General features: G+C 38.5%; 1 protein-coding gene across 2 annotated transcripts in view; it reads right to left on the bottom strand.

Annotated features, from left to right (window-relative positions):
• Window positions 1-19,023, bottom strand: part of LOC131146582 (pre-mRNA-splicing factor ATP-dependent RNA helicase DEAH1-like) — a 59,516-nt gene that overhangs the window by 29,916 nt on the left and 10,577 nt on the right. For both annotated transcript variants that reach the window (XM_058096257.1, XM_058096258.1), the window contains 7 exons: window positions 8,912-8,991; window positions 8,638-8,705; window positions 8,485-8,542; window positions 8,267-8,324; window positions 8,107-8,175; window positions 1,369-1,437; window positions 1,115-1,204 (listed from right to left, as the gene is read on the bottom strand). In XM_058096257.1, the coding sequence (XP_057952240.1) occupies window positions 1,115-1,204; window positions 1,369-1,437; window positions 8,107-8,175; window positions 8,267-8,324; window positions 8,485-8,542; window positions 8,638-8,705; window positions 8,912-8,991 (492 nt within the window). The remainder of the gene's footprint in view (window positions 1-1,114; window positions 1,205-1,368; window positions 1,438-8,106; window positions 8,176-8,266; window positions 8,325-8,484; window positions 8,543-8,637; window positions 8,706-8,911; window positions 8,992-19,023) is intronic.

The following is a 19,023-nucleotide window of genomic DNA, read 5'->3' on the forward strand; positions in this document are numbered from 1 at the left end:
GTGGTCTCAGACAATTTTTTCTCAATAAATAGAAGGATGGTCCTACTTCCAACTCCACCAATTCATAAAGATGGGTTGCAATGCCTTGATCTTGACCTTAGAGCAGTACACAAACCATTCCTCACTAGAGGCAAGTTTTCCCTCAGGAAGAAATGACGACAATCATGCTTGAAACCAATGGGATTTATGGATTCATTGCAGGCTAAGTAACAATAATATTTTATTTTTCAAATTTTATTTTGAATTTTTCATCCATTATGTAGTTGATATCACTCTCCATATATTTGTTGCCTTATTTAGATTTTGGGGAGAAGCCTGTATAAAAGCTTCATTATGTATATCTGAGCAAGCTTGCATCATTAGAGAATTGAAACCTGTTAAAATACGACTTTACCTGAAAGCTTAAGCTATTAGGTTGTAGGCCGACAATGTAATCAAGCTTTAACACTCCCCCGCACGTGCAGCCCAATAGCACTAGGAGAGATAAACACACGATAATAACACCCATTGCAGTTATACGCAAGCAACAAGATTAGAACCCAGGACCTCTTGGTAACTAGCTCTAATACCATGTTAGATTACCAAGTTACCTAAAATCTTAAGCTATTAGGTTGTGGGCCAACCATGTATATCAAGCTCTAACAAAACCTAACTGAAATTCTCCTTACCCTTCTTTTATTTTTTCATTGAATTTTCCCCTTAATTTCCTCATGTCCTTTATTTTTCTACATAACAGGAACCATCTATGTTTAACATTCTCCTCACTCATTTATCTACACTTTATTCCTATATTTTCTATAGAATATGATGCCTATATTGTAAATATTCTCCTTTTTTTATCAGTGCTATGGTCAAAATATTCTCTGCAGCACTACATCAATATTTATAACTATAAACAACAGTCAATCATGTCCCTGGCTACTGCAGAAGCCTTTCCAAGAGATCGGTTGACCACAACTCAATGATGCAGTCAAATACCCCACATTAAAAGATTTTTCAGCAGAAAATAAGTTACCAGGAAGCAAAATAAATTTTAAAAAAGAACAGACACTTCAACTTTTTGATTGAAATCTATTTTTATGGAAAATGACATTACAGGCAACAAAGCTTATACCTTTCCACGTTTTGTGTATCCAGCTTCATGAAGATATTGAGGTATCTGTGTAGTCTTTCCAGAACCAGTCTCTCCAACAATAACAAGAACCTACAGAAGTGCCTAGGAGGATTATAAACAAAATTATGTGTAGTAAAAACTGTAGAATCAATAAATGGGTTTACAAGAAGCTTCATACAGGATAGTATATTGTTCATCAGAAACCCCAGAAAACATGAGGAAATGAAAGGTCTAACAGAAGGAATTGAAAAAACCTGATGATCATGAATGGCTTGAAGTAATTCATCTCGATATCGATATATAGGTAGGGTTTTCCTCTCTTCCTGAAACAGCCAAAAGCAAAAATCACAACTAATGATCACAGAAACATTTTGATGATGTAACAGCATTTAAAGGTCGAACCTACTCTCATACACAACTTTCCAGACTATTTTCTGTGTTTTATTATGTACATGGTTAATCTCTGGTTTCGAGTCACTATTTCCAATTTTTACAACAATTGGAAGGATGCCTTATCCTCCTTACATTAGTTCTTCTCTCATTAATATAGTGGTTCTTCTATTAAAATAATTGTCAAATCTTAGGTCGTCGCAGCAATCAAAACAGTAAAATTGAAATTTTACAAGGAAACAATGCTCAATGCCTTACTCTACAACAAGAGTCTAATGATATGGAGCTGGGCCTAAAATTGAATTCGTTATTCTTTCACTGGAACTCCTTCCCTGTACAGAAGCATAGTTGATCTCCTTTTATTACAGAGATATTTAAATTAAAATTAATAGCATGACCCTGAACTGCCAAACTAGTAAAAGTATTTAGATGAAAGCCTGGAATCACAGATATGGTGCTAATATTTCTGATCTAGGTGATAATATTTTCTCATTCATCTTCAAAGATGGAATGGAAAGATGGAAAATTTAATGGAGAGCCATGGCATGTTGTGGGCCAATTTTTAGTTTGCTCAGAATGGCCACCCATAACATATTGGAGGAAGTCCACACCACCACAACTAACCACCTCATTGATGGTGGGATTGATCATGGCTAGGGACCCACAAGCTGTTATCCTTTTTCCTCGTGTTGCACAACCTAAACAATATTCATACTCAATTTGCTTTGCTTGATCACCTCAAACTCTGTAACAATCTCTGTATCACTTGCCCAGCTTCCCTGCTGAAGGAGGCTCCTACTTCCATGGTGAATTATCACTGATGGTGAACCATTACCTTGAGGACCATTTTCCTTCATTCAGAGTGGAATTAGGGTTTCGCTGAACACAATTCCTTCTCATTAATACTCAATCTCTTCTATTTTTGGCTTGGAACACTTGAATAAAAGACCTTGCCCACATCCGCTCTAGATCTAGCTTGATCCAATCCCCAGCCCATAATCTCAAGGTGCTTAGAGGTCTAGACTCCGAGCTAGACACAACCTTCCATCTGGGCTCTAGGTTTTCGAAGAAGTCCACATCAATGTTTCCCCCTCAGCTCATAACCTTCTGGATGTAGGACAAGAAGACAGATCTTGGGAAGAGCCATGTTGGTGAATAATTAAGAAGAATTGGGTTAAAGGATTGTTGGGTTTAATTAGTAGTTAATTATGTACTTAGTTTGATTAGAATAATATTACGTGTATTTTGGGGGCTAGTTTGTAATATTCGTGTAAAGTATGGGCTTGTTTGTAATTCATGTAGTTTTAGGAGTATGTGTGTAATTTTATGTGTTTAGGCTTTCTTCTAAATAGTGTGTGAAAGTCATGATGTAGGCCGTTATTGATGAATGTGAAATGGAACTGAAGGTGAGTTCCCCCCCTGGAATCTCCTCTCTCCTCCCTTCCCTTTCCTTCCTCTCTTCTATTTCTTCTAATTTCTCCATGGCTGCAGAACCTTGATGCTGCCACAGCATCATTTGGTATCAAAGCCCAACCACGATCTCTTTCTACCATTTCAATTACTCCATCTTTTCCTTTCAATCTTCTTCTTCCCCCTTTTTTCTCTTCGTCCTCCCTCCACTGTTCTGCAACTTCCATCTCCCTCTGCTGCTGCTGCTGTTCTCCTTCTCTTCTTCTTCTTTCCTTCTCCTCCTCCGTTCTGTAACTTCTCACTCCCTCTATGCTGCTGCTTCTTCTTTCTTCTCTTCTTGCTCACTGGTTTTCTGCTCTGCCTCTGTTCTGTTCTCTCACTCTCTATTCTGTATCTAATCCTCCCTTCTCTGTTCTGTCTCTCTCTTCTTCTTCTTCTTCTTATTCTTATTCTTCTTCTACTTAGTTCTTATACATTTTTCCTTCTTGTCTTTTCCTCTCCCTATTTCCCTTCCATCACTCTCTATGATTATTTTCTGTTCTGAAATTTTAGTTAGAAAAAATTTATAAAAACACGAGAAGCAGTTGTGCAGTCTTTTTCAGAAATTTCAATTGTGTCCCATTTTTCAAAACCCTAATTTCCAGCTGACTCTGCAACACCACCCACATCACCAAAAACAGAACCCCCACAAAACCCTTCCCTTCAATTTCACCACCGTTCAACCACCAGAGGTAACCCCACACGCCAGATAAATATACTCCAGCTGTCTGCCTTCAAGAATCCCAAGTATCTTGTGTTTTTCTCATCACACCACCACCACCACTGTGCTCCCCACCCGCTGATCTCCCCTGAAGTTTCATCGCTGGAATCTCGCCACCGGAGACTCACATGCCCCATGCACCAGCGACGGCAAGTGAGGATTCTGCCGGACTTCCTCCTGCTGCCAGAATTGCAAGAAATTGGTTCTCACAACAAGCATTTGGTGTTTTCTCCATGATATTTTGATAAGCAGCAAGATATTTTGGTTGTGGACACTACATTGCAAGCAAGCGCGGTAATTTTTTGTATGAAACCCTAGAAATTGTCAATCCAGTATTAAAAATCAGGTTTTATTGCTGTAATTTGTGAGTTTTCTTTGTGCATTTGTTTCATTTCAGCAGGATAATCAATATCAAAGGTGAATTGAGGATAGTTTTTGAGAAATTGGGAGTAAGGCTTGTGGAAAATTGTGTTCAATGGTTGTGATATATAGCTACAGCATATATATATATATATATATATATATATATATGCATAAATTCAGCAACATGGTGACAAATAATAGGACAATGGAATGCCATTTATCATACCTTGGGCACAATTTCAAGTTCTTCACAAATGCAGAGAGAAAAGGTTTGCAAAATCATTATTGATGGAAGATGTCCAATGAATGTAGCTTCCATAAATGGAGTCACTTGAATGCAGCTTCATACAGAACCTCACCCGGAGCCTTATGGAAGCTAATTTTTGGTATGAAACCCTAGAAATTGTCAATCCAGTATTAAAAATCAGGTTTTATTGCTGTAATTTGTGAGTTTTCTTTGTGCATTTGTTTCATTTCAGCAGGATAATCAATATCAAAGGTGAATTGAGGATAGTTTTTGAGAAATTGGGAGTAAGGCTTGTGGAAAATTGTGTTCAATGGTTGTGATATATAGCTAAAATTGTATGCATATATATATATGCATAAATTCAGCAACATGGTGACAAATAATAGGACAATGGAATGTCATTTATCATACCTTGGGCACAATTTCAAGTTCTTCACAAATGCAGAGAGAAAAGGTTTGCAAAATCATTATTGATGGAAGATGTCCAATGAATGTAGCTTCCATAAATGGAGTCACTCGAATGCAGCTTCATACAGAACCTCACCCGGAGCCTTATGAGATATCTTGGGTTGATAACACTGTTGTACATGTCTATGAAAGACATTTGGTTCCCATCCAAATGGGTGAGTATTTGGCTAATGTTTGGTGTGATCCTACCTATGAAGATTGGCCATGTACTCCTCGGTTCTCCTTGGTTGGATGATTTGGGTGTGACTCAAGGGCTTGAGAATACATATGTCTTCCACTATAATGGGAAGAAAATCATTAGGAAGTCTGCTCTACCAATTAACCAAGACAAAGAATCAGTCACATTTACTCAACTTGAAAACACTACAAGCAAGGAAATGCATGTGTTTGAGGACATCCAAAGTCTTTCAAACATTCTTATCGTTGAGTTTGTCATCCCCGATATGTTCATTGATGCTAATTCTCAACTCAAGTCTATGGTGCTGCCAATAGAATGTGGTCTCTTGTCTCATTCAAGCACTGGCTTTTGAAGAGTCCAAGTTTGCCTCTCCCTTTTGATTCTCCAACATTTCAAAATTCAAGGCCGAATTTTTTCTAACTGGGGGAGAGTTGATGTAGGACAAAGAAGCAAGATCTTGGGAAAAGCCATGTTGGAGAATAATAAGAAGAATTGGGTTAAGGGATTGTTGGGTTTAATTAGTAGTTTATCATGTATTTAGTTTGATTAGTATAATATTATGTGTATTTTGAGGACTTTTTTGTAATTTTTGTGTAAAGTATGGGTTTGTTTGTAATTCATGATTTCATGTAGTTTTAAGGGTATGTGTGTAATTTTATGTGTTTAGGCATTCTTATAAATAGTGTGTGAAAGCCATGATGTAGACAGTTATTGATGAATTTGAATTGGAATTGAACGTGAGTTCCCCCTTGGTATCTCCTCTCACCTGCCTAGTCCCTTCCCTTTCCTTCCTCTCTTTTATTTCTTCTAAATTCTCCCATGGCTGCAGAACCTTGATGCTGCCCCTGCATCACTTCTTCATTATGGCCCAATGGCTATTTCCATCCTTTGGAATTTAAAGCCCGTAATCATTTTTTAAATTCAAATTCAGTACTATAATTGACTAACTACAAGTCCATGTCACTCAGACACTCTTCCTAACTGATCTTCTTCCTCTCTCATGGCTTGCTCCTCCTTGCCCTCCCCCTTCCTTCAATATGTGATTAATAAATTCATCATATTGCATCTTGAATTAAGGACCCAACTCCTAAGTTGGAATATCAATCACCCGTGAGCCCATCTTGACATCTCTGTGGCTAGAATTTTATTATTCCAAGCAAGGACTAAAAAATCCTCGCCCATTTGATACAACTCCTCACTTTGTAGTTTCATCAAGGTCAATTTCCCTCAATACATCGCCATCCAACTTCCAACTTCCAATTTCTCTGTGGGCCATTTAGGACTTCGAGATAATTCACAGAATGTTTTTCCTCTTCCAAATGGTGGCGAAGTTATCTTCTCCTCAGCAAACCCCCTGAGGATCTACCCTATGGACTACCACAGCTTTGTTAATTCCAGTTCAGGGATCAATCAATAGTCTTCCTCTTGCCCCAAGTGATTTCAACGATTTTCAGGCAATGTTTTTAAACCCAGAACGGAAGGCAAACCAGATAGCCATCCGGTTTCCAGTTCTGGTGGTCCAACCGGTTCAACAGTCTGGTTCAATCTATTTTAATATAGTTTTTTAGGCTTTTTGTTTTCATCTCCAGTGCTGTGTGTTGGTGGTCAAAACTACAATTTTCCCCCCTTGCACCCCTAGTTCAATCCTCAAACAAACTTCTGCACCTACAAATATTTTATATTTAAAGAAGCTTATATTTTGTTTATCATATTGTTCTTCACCTTTGGACTTTTACCACCATCCAGATGCACTTCATTCCTCCAATATCACTTGGCTTCAAAACACTGCTTTCAGGCCAAGGTCTTAAATTTCGATTTCGAATCAAATTTCGAAGCTCTAAAGTGTGGAAATTTCGACGGAAATTTCGATTTCGATGTCAGTTTTGATTTTTATTTGACAAAAATAATGGAAATCAGTAGTAAAGCATGGAATTCTTTTATGAAACTTTATAAATGGTTAATAGGCGTCATAATATAAGTTTTAGGACTAATACATTACAAGTTAAATGCATCTATGCTGCGTATAAGGTGGAAGTGGTAATATAATCTCTGTATCAAATATATTTGTAAAATAATTTACATTGAACATACTCAGTTAATACAAATTAAATTCCTAAATCATTTAAATATTATATTTTTATAAAATTAATGATAATTTAGAGATGAATGGTTAGAAAAAAGTGTTGTTGTAAGTTTATTTTTTCATATAATTTCAAAATCCCTTGTAATAATCTTTTTGTTTCAATAAAATAAATAAAATGAAATAAATTAAGAAAGAAATTTGACTTCACTCCTAAATCTCTCATTTGAATTCCGACGAAATTTCGATCTATAGTTAAAATTTCAACAAGTTCAAATAAAATTTTGAGATTTCAATAAATTTCAAATGATTTGTGAAATTTCGATGGGAATTATGTAAAACAGAAATTGACTGCCATTTCAATTTCGAGGGTGATGGAAATCAGAAATTTCAACGGAAATTTTGACAATTTCGTGGAAATTTAAGACCATGTTTCAGGCATAATACCCATTCCCCCTCGCACCGACAACACTCCAAAAACTTTCTCATCATTCCGTTGGACCTCCTCAAACACCTTCGTATCTTTTCTGCAGGCAAGAACCTCCAACCGACTGCAGGCAAGAAACTCAGTGCATTCCTGTCATTGCACTACAGAGACATTTTTCAGAGAAAGCTGACACCCCCCTCTTCGTCAATCAGATTGTATAAACTTGACCCAACCTGCACTGAATGTCTGAAACCCTATCACTTGCCATTCTCTTAGAAACCCACACAGGGGGAGAACAATTGCTAGGGTGGAATCTATCTACTATCTATCTGAACTATCAAAGGAACAAGAAGCAGCATCATGTTTCATATATCACTCCAAAATTAATGTCCAAGGCAATCCCTCAAACTTCAGCGGGAAGAGCAACCAAGAACAGATCTGGGGTTTATTCTCTTTTAGTCTATGTTCTATATGCTCTCATCTCATTTTCATCTTATAGAGAACTTAAAACCTGTTCATACGTTAACTTTTCTTCATACATACTGTATAATGTACACTATAGACATAGATCCCACAGGATTTAAATTACTGGCATATTAATTTTAAGATTTAATAATGGAAAAAAATTACCTACTTTACATAAACAAGAAAAGATCTTAAAATGCACACCTGAAGCTTCTCTAAAGCTGATTTTGCCATCAAGTTGTCAAGAGACTCAGTATGTGGCTCATCCTCAAGCTGCACATAACGACGTATCAGCCTTAGAAAGTTGGTTTAAAGAACCATAAAAGAAATATCAATCTCTCACGGCTGAAGCTACTGAGCACACCTCATCCCCATCCATCACAGATGCTTTGATAAACTCAATCTGGTCCTCAAACACAAACCTAAATATGAAAGATTCACAATAGGATTTGAAAATGAGTGGGAACAAGGGAAAACCATAACCATGACATCCAAGTATTTCATTTTTCTAAATTTGAAGTTCAAAAAATCCATCAACGAAGTGAAGAACTATAACAAAACAGAACAATGATCATTGCTTACTGATAGTCATCAGATATTTGCTTTTTATTTTTTGAACCATATTTCAGGGTAGCCTTTCCTACAAAATGATTTCAGAATTAGACAGGTGAAAAGGATTATATAATGCTTAAAAGCAAGCATAACCCAAGTGCGATGAGAGGAAGAAGAGTTTACCGATTTGGTGGTCTTCCCAAGCCTCTTGTTCTGCAAATGGATTCATTTTATCACCAGAACTTAGATCCCTGTGAAGGGAAAATGCAAGAATAAAGAAACAGTTCTACTGTGCAATCTAGAACAGAAGGGTTGAATTTTACTCATGCTTCATAGAATTCAAAGAAAAACATCATTCACATATGGTGAATTTGTTTTTGTATAATGTTTGTGGGTCAATGATGATTCAGGAGGCTGTGATCATCACATGCACATTTCAAGATTGAAGAAATCTAACCTGTAACGCTGCAGAGCTACAGCAAATCTCTTATCCTGGTTTACACCCCCTTCATCATCATAAGCTTCAGGCATCCTGTACTGCACTCCAGAAAGAACATCAGAAAATAAATTACATAATCAACCAATAACATTGACATATAATAGCAAATATATAAAAACAAAATAAAACATGTAGAAGGAATTCAGAAGACAACAGATAGCATGGAAGTCAACAAATAATTTCTCATTTTGGACACTGTTTGCAATCTCAATGGTGCACCTAACATCCTTTCCTGAGAAACATCACACAGCCATCTCTTACAAGTCTAATTATGCATATAAACATGTGCTAAACTGGTTTCCTTGAAAAATCTTCAGAGCACAGAAGATGTGTACATGAATATCAAAAGACCGAAACTCTGATTCCAAAGGAAATTTTGAGGGTCTCAATTTATGGAAATATCAATGAAAATTCCAATTTGAATTTAAAGAACAACATAAACTGGTTTTCGAAACTAAACTATGTTAAAATTATGAAAAATATGAAAGGAACTTTGGGAAATATTAAAATATATGATTGTGAATAACTAAGAACCAAAATGCAAAAGGCTCAACGTGTCTCCCACCTTCGAGACAGCGAGCACAGTGAGCCTCTTCTATCACCTTCCTCCTTAATCTGATCTCAAACCTCTTTCCATTGCTTCCCTAGCGCAGAAACCGAACCAAAGCCCTAACACAACCACTGCAACCGAACCCTATTTCTATCCTATCTACCAGAAATCCCTTTTGACAACCGAAAAACTTTCTAACCAGACTCTCGCATCTCCATATGGTAACTCTTCCTTGGTCATCAGAGCTCGTTCAACCCTCACCAGCAACAGAGTACAAAGCACCTGCTGACTCTCTTGTCGACTACCAACAGACTTTCAGAAGAAGTTCTACAGACCTAAGCGCACTGCGTACCACATCAGTAATCTTTCCTGGGCCTTCAGAGACTGTTCAAATCTTTCTTGGGCCTTCAGAAACTGTCTGAATGCCACCATGAATCTGAGAATTTGAAGCAGGAAATCTGTACCAGCGAGAAACTCCTTTGCATCTACCAGCCTCCTCACACCAACCCCTGTCATCGTCAGTCTTCTTCTGAGGCTGTGATCATGTTATCTGTATCAAGAAGACTTGCGTCTGTCTGTCCTTGTTGATTGATTATTTGCCGATAGTTAATTACTGGCTGCTGTGCAACAATTTGCTGCTATTCATCTGCTGTTTGATTACTTACTGCCTGGTCATGCTCTTCCGTCAACTGATACTCTACTTGCTACATATTCTATGTGGTTATGGGAGAAGGGACTGAAATGAGTGGACATTCTACTATAAAAGCAGAGAGGAAAATTTTTAATGCAAATTGCCTGGGTAGGACAGCATTCAGACTTTCTGAATTTGCATGGAGATTCTTCTCATTTATCTACATGAAAAAGCAGTTTTTATGGATTTTGAGATCCTTGGGGTTGATCTGTTCGGATCCTTAAGAGGCAGCAAATGGGCAGTGGGGGGGTGCGCTATTTAGAAGAGGAACCAGAATTCAAATAGAGTTGAAGAGGAATGGGAAGGGCAGGTTTATATATATCAAGAAGCTTTCTCCCCTCCCAAGAGGGAATCAGAATGAAGGATGGCATAAGTTTCTGGAAGCCTTATGAAGTTGTCTATCAACCTTGGAGGATATTATAGCATGAGTTGTGCAGATTGTGGCTCCACAGACACCATGAAGTCATGAAGAGAAGTTGGAGAAGCAGAACGTTTTTCAGAGGCTCTTGGATAACCGCTCAACCTTGGAGGATATCATAGCAAGAGTTGTGCAGATTGTGGCTCCACAGCCACCGTCAAGAGAAATTGGAGAAGCAGAACGTTCTTCAGAGGCTCTTAAATAACTGCTCATTCACCCAAATTGTCAGAGCCTTTCCAGTAAAGGAAAGGAGAACTTCTAGACGATTTAGAAGCAACTACTTTCCAACATAGGTAATTGTCAAAGGTTATTTATATCTTTTAGTATTATTATGTTAAGTGTGTTAGTATGTTAATTAATGAGAGTTAGTAAGGGTATTATTATCATTAGAATGTTTTTAATTTGTATTATTAATGGAGGGAGAGACCTATCTTCAAGTTAGGTCATTCATTTTTATCAAAATCTCAACATGGTATCAAAGTGTGATCCAACTTAAACCCTATTATACTTGGTAGTCACCGAAAAACACATTCCCATCGCTGTCCTTCTGAGATGTGTGATCCAACCTAAACCCTATTATACTCAGTTGCACTGGAAAACAAATTCCCGTCACTGTCCTTCTGAGATCCACCTCCACCCCTCGTTATTTCACAAAACCAACCATATACCCAAACACAAAACCCTCCAAAGCCTAACCCCACAAAACATCATCGCCGGAAAAGGCCCCAAGCACCGCCATGCGCCAGCCAACTGCTGGCAGTGCCGACCCCACATGCCGCCATCTGAGTGAGTTTCCAGCAACCGTTTCCTTTTTTTTTTTTCCATCTGCCATGTTCTGATCCCTTTTCTAGACAATATTATCAAGCTGTTAGGCATGTTGCTTGCTAAAAAATTCAACCTTTTTCGACCATGCATTTGCAGTACTCTGTTAATTTCTGTTTGGTGTTCGTAAAGGCTTCTTTGTGAGTTTCTTGGAGCTGTGACAGTGTCCGTGTGTCCAGTTGTGAGGCTGTGGCAGTGCTATATCAGTCAGTGAATCATTCATCTCGTCCATGGTTGTGTTGGTACTTCACATAGTTCGTGATTTTCCCGATTAGTTTTGATTGTTCTTCTTGTTTGACATTGGAGTGGATGCAAATTTGTGAGCATTCAAATTGAGTCTATGAATCCCAAAAGTCTGTTTCCTACATCGCTGCCAAAGATACGACTCAAAAATTGGATGGAAAGAATTATGTTCAATGGTCTAAAGCTGTTCGAGTTTATTTAGCAGGATTAGGAAAATCTGACCACTTGCTCCAATCTGATCCTTCTGATGAGGGGAGAAAAGAAGCATGGGTTCAAGATGATGCCTTGATTGTTTCCATCTTATGGAATTCAACGGAGCCACAGATTGCACAAATGTGTATGCAGCTAAATACATTCAAGGAGATTTGGGATTATGTCAAGCTTCTATACTCTAGTAACATTACACGAATGTATGATTTATCCCATGAGTACTTTCAGTTACAAAAAGGAGATAAGAGCATCGCAGATTATTTTGGAGAGATGAAGCATATTCATGAGGAGCCTAACGTTGTACAATCTATAACTGCCAACGTTCTCCAAATGCAGAAGTAGAGGGATCAGATGACAGTCCTTCGGGTTCTAGTGGGCTTGAGACCCAAGTTTGATGCAGTCTGGTCCCAGATACTTAGTAGTGTCGAGCTGCCATCATTTGCCAATGTTTATTCTTGTGTCCTTCGCGCTTCCATTAGCACGCAATCTCCTGCTCCTGCATCTGGCTCTAAAAAGATAGCCTTTGCTATACATGCCGATTCTAGTTCTCTATCAAACAACCGCAAAAGTTATCGAGATGGTTCAACGGACATGGTAGTAGAGACAAACGAGGTAGAGGTACTCCTTGCAAGTGCACTCATTGTGGACAGAGTAATCATACTATCGAGCAGTGTTGGGATCTCCATGGTAGACCTTCACGTGTTGCCAATGCAGCCACCACTAATTTCACACTTTTGGGTTCAGCCAATGCAGCCACCACCGACTCCACACCTTTGATGCTGAGTTGAGGGCAACATAATGTATCTATGTCAAAGGAAGAGTATTTCATGTTCCAGTAATATCAAACATCACAACAAGCTTCTATTCCCATTGCATCTTTTGCCCAAACAGGTAATCCCACTGTATCCTTGTCATCCAATACTTATCGTCCTAGTTCTTGGGTCATAGACTCCACTGCCACTAATCATATCATAGGTAGACCTAGCTTCTTCTCCACTTTTCAATATCCTGAAAATCTACCTTGTGTTACTCTTGCTAATGGATCCACCACTGCAATCAAGGGAATTGGGACTGTAAATCCCACTTCTTCTATTTCACTTCCTTCGGTTTGTATATTCCCAAATTTCCTTTCAATCTTATCTCCATTAGCAAGATTACTAAATCCATGAATTGTTCAATGACATTCTTCCTTGATTATGTGGTTATTCAGGATTTGAAGACAAGGAATACGATTGGCAAAGGGCCTGAAGCTGGTGGACTTTATCACTTTGAGTCGCTATCTCCCTCTACTGCCAGCACCGCTATTGCTACACCTCCTAGTCGGCTTGGTCATCCGTCACTAGAAAAGTTAAAATGTCTTGTTCCTAATTTGAGTTTTGTGTCTAGTCTTGATTATGAGTCTTGTTAGCTAGGAAAGTTCCATCATGTCCCTTTCGCTTCCCGAGTAAATAAACAAGTTGCAAGCCCTTTTATGTTAATTCATTCTAATGTTTGGCGTCCTAGCAGAGTTGTGTCCAAGTTTGGTTTCTAGTACTTTGTAACCTTTGTGGATGATTATTCAAGAATGACTTGGCTATATTTAATAAAAGATCGTTCCGAGCTATTTCATGTATTTTGTGCCCTTTGTTCTGAAATAAAGACTCAATTTGGTTTTTCCAGCTAGAATACTTTGAAGTGATAATGCTAAAGAGTATTTCACTACACAATTCACCACTTATATGACTCAATTTGATATTGTCCATCAATAACCATGTGCCCACACTCCTCAACAAAATGTGGTTGCAGAGAGGAAAAATAGACATATCCTTGAAATCACTTGCACCTTACTTTATCAAATGCATGTACCTAGACTGTTTTGTAGTGATGTTGTACTTCCTGCTTGCTATCTTATCAATAGGATGCCATCTTGTGTTCTTAGTGGTAAAATTCCCTGCTCCGTTCTCTTTCCCAATTCACCTTTATTCTCTCTCCCTCATCGTATATGTGGGTGTGTGTCCTTTGTTCATCAACTAACTCTTGGGGAGGATAAGTTGGATCCTCCTGCTATAAAATGTGTCTTTCTGGGCCACTCCAAAATGATATCGTGGTTATAGTCATGTGCTGCATCGCTTCATTGTTTCTGCCGATGTGACCTTCTTTGAGTCTACACCTTACTACACCCAGTCCCGGAGTACTTCTGAACTCAATGAGTCTCATCCTTTGTCTAATCTTCCAGACTCTACTTTGTTGTCCTTGCCCAACCAACCATCTGAGTCTCCATGTAGTTCGAGTCCTTCTCATCGTCTTGATCACCCTAATTTGCAAGTGCATTCATCACGGCGACTATAAGGAAGAGAGTCCCCTCCGGCTTCTACTACCACACCTTTGGTTTCCTCGTCTGATGATCATATTCCCCATGATGTTGATCCTCGCATTGCTGTTAGGAAAGGTAAATGCACATGTACTCAACAACCCATTTCCAACTATGTTTGTTATGACTTCTTATCACCCTTCTATTATTGTTTTGTTACTGTTCTATCATTTGCTACCCTTTCTAAATCTATTTCAGAAGCCTTAGCCCGCTTTGAGCGGAGGAATGCTATAGTTGAAAAGATGAATGCTTTACATGACAATGGCACTTAGGACTTGGTACCTCTTCCTCCTGACAAGTCTGTGGTTGCATGTCACTGGGCTTACACAGAGAAAGTCAACCCTGATAGTTCTGTGGCTCGTCTAAAGGTCTGTCTTGTCACTAAGGGGTATACTTAGGTGACAGATGTATGGTCTGAATTATTCTGATACTTTTTCTCCAGTCGCCAAACTTACACTAGTACATCTATTCATCTCCTTGGCAACTAGTTGTCACTGGCCTTTGCATCAGTTAGACGTGAAGAATTCCTTCTTGCATTGTGACCTTGAGGAGGAGGTCTATATGGAGCAACCACCTAGGTTTGACGCTTAGGAAAAGTCAGGCTTAGTATGTCGGCTCAAGAAGGCACTATATGGTTTAAAACAGTCTCCCGGAGCATGGTTTGGTCGATTCAGTGTTGTAGTACTTGAGTTTAGTCTTCGACAGTATGCAGCGAATCATTCTATTTTTATCGTCATACTTCATTGGGTAGGATCCTTCTTGTTGTTTATGTGGATGATATTGTTATTACAAGTGATGATTATAAAGATATTTAGAGTCTCAAACTTTTTTTATAGAATAAGTTTCAAACCAAATATTTGGGACCATTGAAATACTTCTTGGGTATAGAAGTACCTAGATCTTGTATGGGAACTGTTTAGTCAAGAGAAAATTATGTTCTTGATCTGTTGGATGAAACTGGATTGTTGGGATCTAAACCGATTGATACACCCATGGATCCTAATAGCAAGTTAATGTCAGATATGGGTGATTTGCTACCTAATCCTAGACAATACAAGAGACTTGTTGGAAAGTTGAAATATCTCACAATAACTCAATCGAATGTATATTTTACAACAAGTGTTGTGCGTCAATTTCTAGATTCTCTGAGGACAAGTCATTGGGACGCAATAATTCACATCTTGAGATATCTCAAAGGTGCACCTAGGAGAGGCATTTTATATCGTGATTAGGGAGGGTCAAATTGGGTTGGGTCACCTTCCGATTGGAAATCCATAACCGGGTCTTATATCTTGGTTGGTGGTAATTTGGTTTCTTGGAAGAGTGAGAAACAAACTGTGGTGGCTAGATCAAGTGCTAAATCAAAATATAGAGCTATGGCTCACACTACTTGTGAACTTGTCTAGTTGCAGAACACATTGAAAGAATTGGGTTTTTTGCATTCTTAGCCTATGAAGTTGATGTGTGACAATCAAGTTGCTCTTCATATTGCCTCCAACCAAGTCTTCTATGAGCGGACGAAGAACATTGAAGTTGATTACCACTTTATTCAAGAGAAACTTGTGCAAAAGATCATTACTACCACTTATGTGAAGTGACATATAGAGCTTACTGATTTGTTCACCAAATCTTTGAGGGCTGCTCGTGTTAAATTTATTTGTAACAAGCTAGGAGCATATGACATTTATGAACCAACTTGAGGGGGAGTGTAAGAGGTTATTTACGTCTTTTAGTATTATTATTATTCAACGTGTTAGTATGTTAATTGATGCGAGTTAGTATGGGTATTATTGTCATTAGAATGTATTTAAGTTGTGTTATAAATATAGGGAGAGACCTATCTCCAAGTTAGGCCATTCATTTTAATCAAAATCTTAACAATAATGAAGATCGAAGACTTGGGCCTATCTTTAATGGGCTAAGAAGGGTTGTTAGCAAATGGGTTGAAAAGGATAAAAGTATTGTGGCATCAGATTCTACCCAGGAGGTGGATCCAAGACCTTCTAGCACTAAGGAGACTAAATGGTTTGGGTCCTTTTCTGGCAGCCAGATGGGTAATCTACATGGATTGGAAACGAAGAAAAATTTAGGAAGGGAGATCAAACAAACCTCTCAAGGAAAGAGGCACAGTGATCGGGAGACTCAAAGGTGACAAAGGAAGATCTAAGGAATGTTTCACATGTTACTATCCAACGGTAATCTCTTAAATTAGCCAATGGGGAATCAGGAAGGGAATCAAAGATCCTAAAATAGTAAGGGGGAGGAAGTTTTTACAAATGAATGCAGGGGGGGAGGGAAAGGTGAAGCAATTAAAGGGATGATGGGCAGAGAGAGGAAGATAATTTGACTAGCGGTGGTGAAGAGGTCTCGACTATGGAAGATGACTCAAGCAGCTTTTGCAATTCCAAGAAGGAATTGTTGGTGGATCAATTAAGATCTTATTTAGATTTGTATGAAAAGGGTGCATGTCACAACTTATAGAGGAACTTTCCAAAGGTGAGAGAGTGGAAGCCTTGAGGCAATGCGATGGCCACACACAAAGCTTGCAATTGTATGAAGAAGAGTGAGCTCAATTGTTTTTTGACACTATGCAAGGGGGTACAAATGATAATAAGCACAACTTAAACCAAGCGAAAGAATTCACTAACAAGGAGTCTTTGTCCCAACTCCCTTGGCCCTAAACCTAACTCTGATACAGTGGACTTTGTTGATATTCCTTCTGTAAATTGTGTGTGTGTGTGTGTGTGTGTTGGTTGTTGTGTAGGTGGGGAGGGTTATTGATGAAGCAGCATCTACCCCTATGGTCGATCCGAATTTGTCTAGAAAAGGTATTCTTCCTTTCCTATTCAATCAATTCTTTCTTCTGACACTTTATGCTAGAAGGGAGGGTTCCAGTAGGGGTAGCGCCTCTGGTGTTGACCTGGGGGAGTAGCGAGAGAGACATTCCATATCCAAATAACTTCCTGGAGGACCAAGGTCTAAAATTAGTTAGTCTAGTTGGAATCAAGGTGAATTTGTCGATGAGTCCTAGAACATATAAGCAAAAATAGAAGAAGGTTTTAAAATAACTTAAGGACCTAGTTTCTTCAATCAATAATGGGGGAGGGGAGAGAGTTGAGAAGGGAGGGAAACAAGTGAAATTATGAAAATTTTCAGTTGGAATGTTGTTTGGGGAACTTTAGAAAAAAGGGGTTAATCAAAAAGGTCCTACTTAGATATCCTCTTGATATTGTTTTGATTCGGAAGACAAAGCTTAAGAATGTTGATAAGAGATTTTTTAAAGGGATTTAAGAAGGGCATAATAATGATTGGGCCTTCATACCTTCTTAAGAGTCGGTGGCTGGTATTTTGGTGTTTTGGAACACTCACTCTATTGTTAAATTGGATAATTTAGTAGGTCTCTCTTTCTGTCTTGGTAGTAGTGTATGACCAGGGCCAATGGTGGGTATCGTCAGTGCATAGTCCTTCTAGACCAACCCTTGGGAGCTCTTTTTGGAATGATCATTGTTCCATGTTTGGCTTTTGTGCTCCTAATTAGATAGTGGGAGGTGATTTTAATGCTATAAGGCTTCCCCAAGAGAAGAAAGGGAGTGATAGGTTTACTGCCACTATGCAGAGTTTTGATTCATTTATTAGGGATTGCAGTTTGAGAGATCTCCCCCTAGATAACGCTAACTTTAAATGGTTGGTGGGAGTTGCTAGAGCAATAGCAAGCAGGCTCGACAAATTCCTATTTTGCACAGACTAGTAGGATGAGCTCCCTAATCTATCTCAACCAATTTTACCTAGGCCTACTTCTGACCACTTCCCCATCATATTGGAATCAAGACAGGTTTCTTGGGGTCCTACTCCTTTCAAGTTTGAAAATGTGGTCGGATCATGACTCCTTTCAGCCTTAGTCAGGAATTCTTGGAATGAGGATGTAAAGAGGGAGCGGTAAGGTTTTAGATTCATGAAAAAGGTGAAGTGGACAAACCAAAAGTTGAAAGAATGGAATAAGGAGGTGTTCGGAGATTTAAGGTTTAAAAAGGCTAGTATTTTAGAAGAGTTAGCTGAATTAGATAGGAAGACGAAGAAGATACGATTCTCTTAGGGGAGGAAGGGATGAAAAAATTATCTTTGAAGAATGAATTGGAGGGGGCAACTTTGAAGGAAATGAGAAATTGGAGGTAGAAAACGAAATTCAAATGGATCAACGATGGTCATTGTAATTCTATATTTTTCCATAGGATAGCTAACAGGAAAATGAGGAAGAATTTGATTAGGGAGTTGGATGTAGGCAAGGAGGATTCCATCTCCAATCAGAGTCAAATTGCTTCTGAACTCATTGAGTTTTATTCTAATTTGTATTGCAAGGAGGATGATAGTAGGCCAATGGTTGAAGGTTTAGATTGGAACCTTTTGTCTAGTGATGAGGTAGCTAGGTTGGAGAGACCTTCTGAGGAAGCAGAAGTGAGGGTCAAGGTTTTGGGGATGGAGAAGATTGAAGCTCCAGGGCCTAACGGATTTAATATGGCTTTCTTCCAAGATTGTTGGGAGGTGGTTAAGGATGACTCGTTTAAGGTTTTTAAGGAATTTTATGCAAATGGGACCTTAAGCAAGAGTATCAATTCCACTTTCATAACTCTAGCACCAAAGACTAATAAATCCATCAAGATGCTAGACTATAGTCCTATTACCTTCGTTTCTAGTGTTTATAAAATCATCACTAAAATTTTAGCTAACAAGTTGAGTGCGGTGCTTGAAAGGACTATCTATGAGTCTCAAAGTGCGTTTCTTGGGGGTA

The sequence above is a fragment of the Malania oleifera genome, chromosome 13 (assembly GCF_029873635.1).
Source record: "Malania oleifera isolate guangnan ecotype guangnan chromosome 13, ASM2987363v1, whole genome shotgun sequence".
NCBI classification, from domain to species: domain Eukaryota; kingdom Viridiplantae; phylum Streptophyta; class Magnoliopsida; order Santalales; family Ximeniaceae; genus Malania; species Malania oleifera.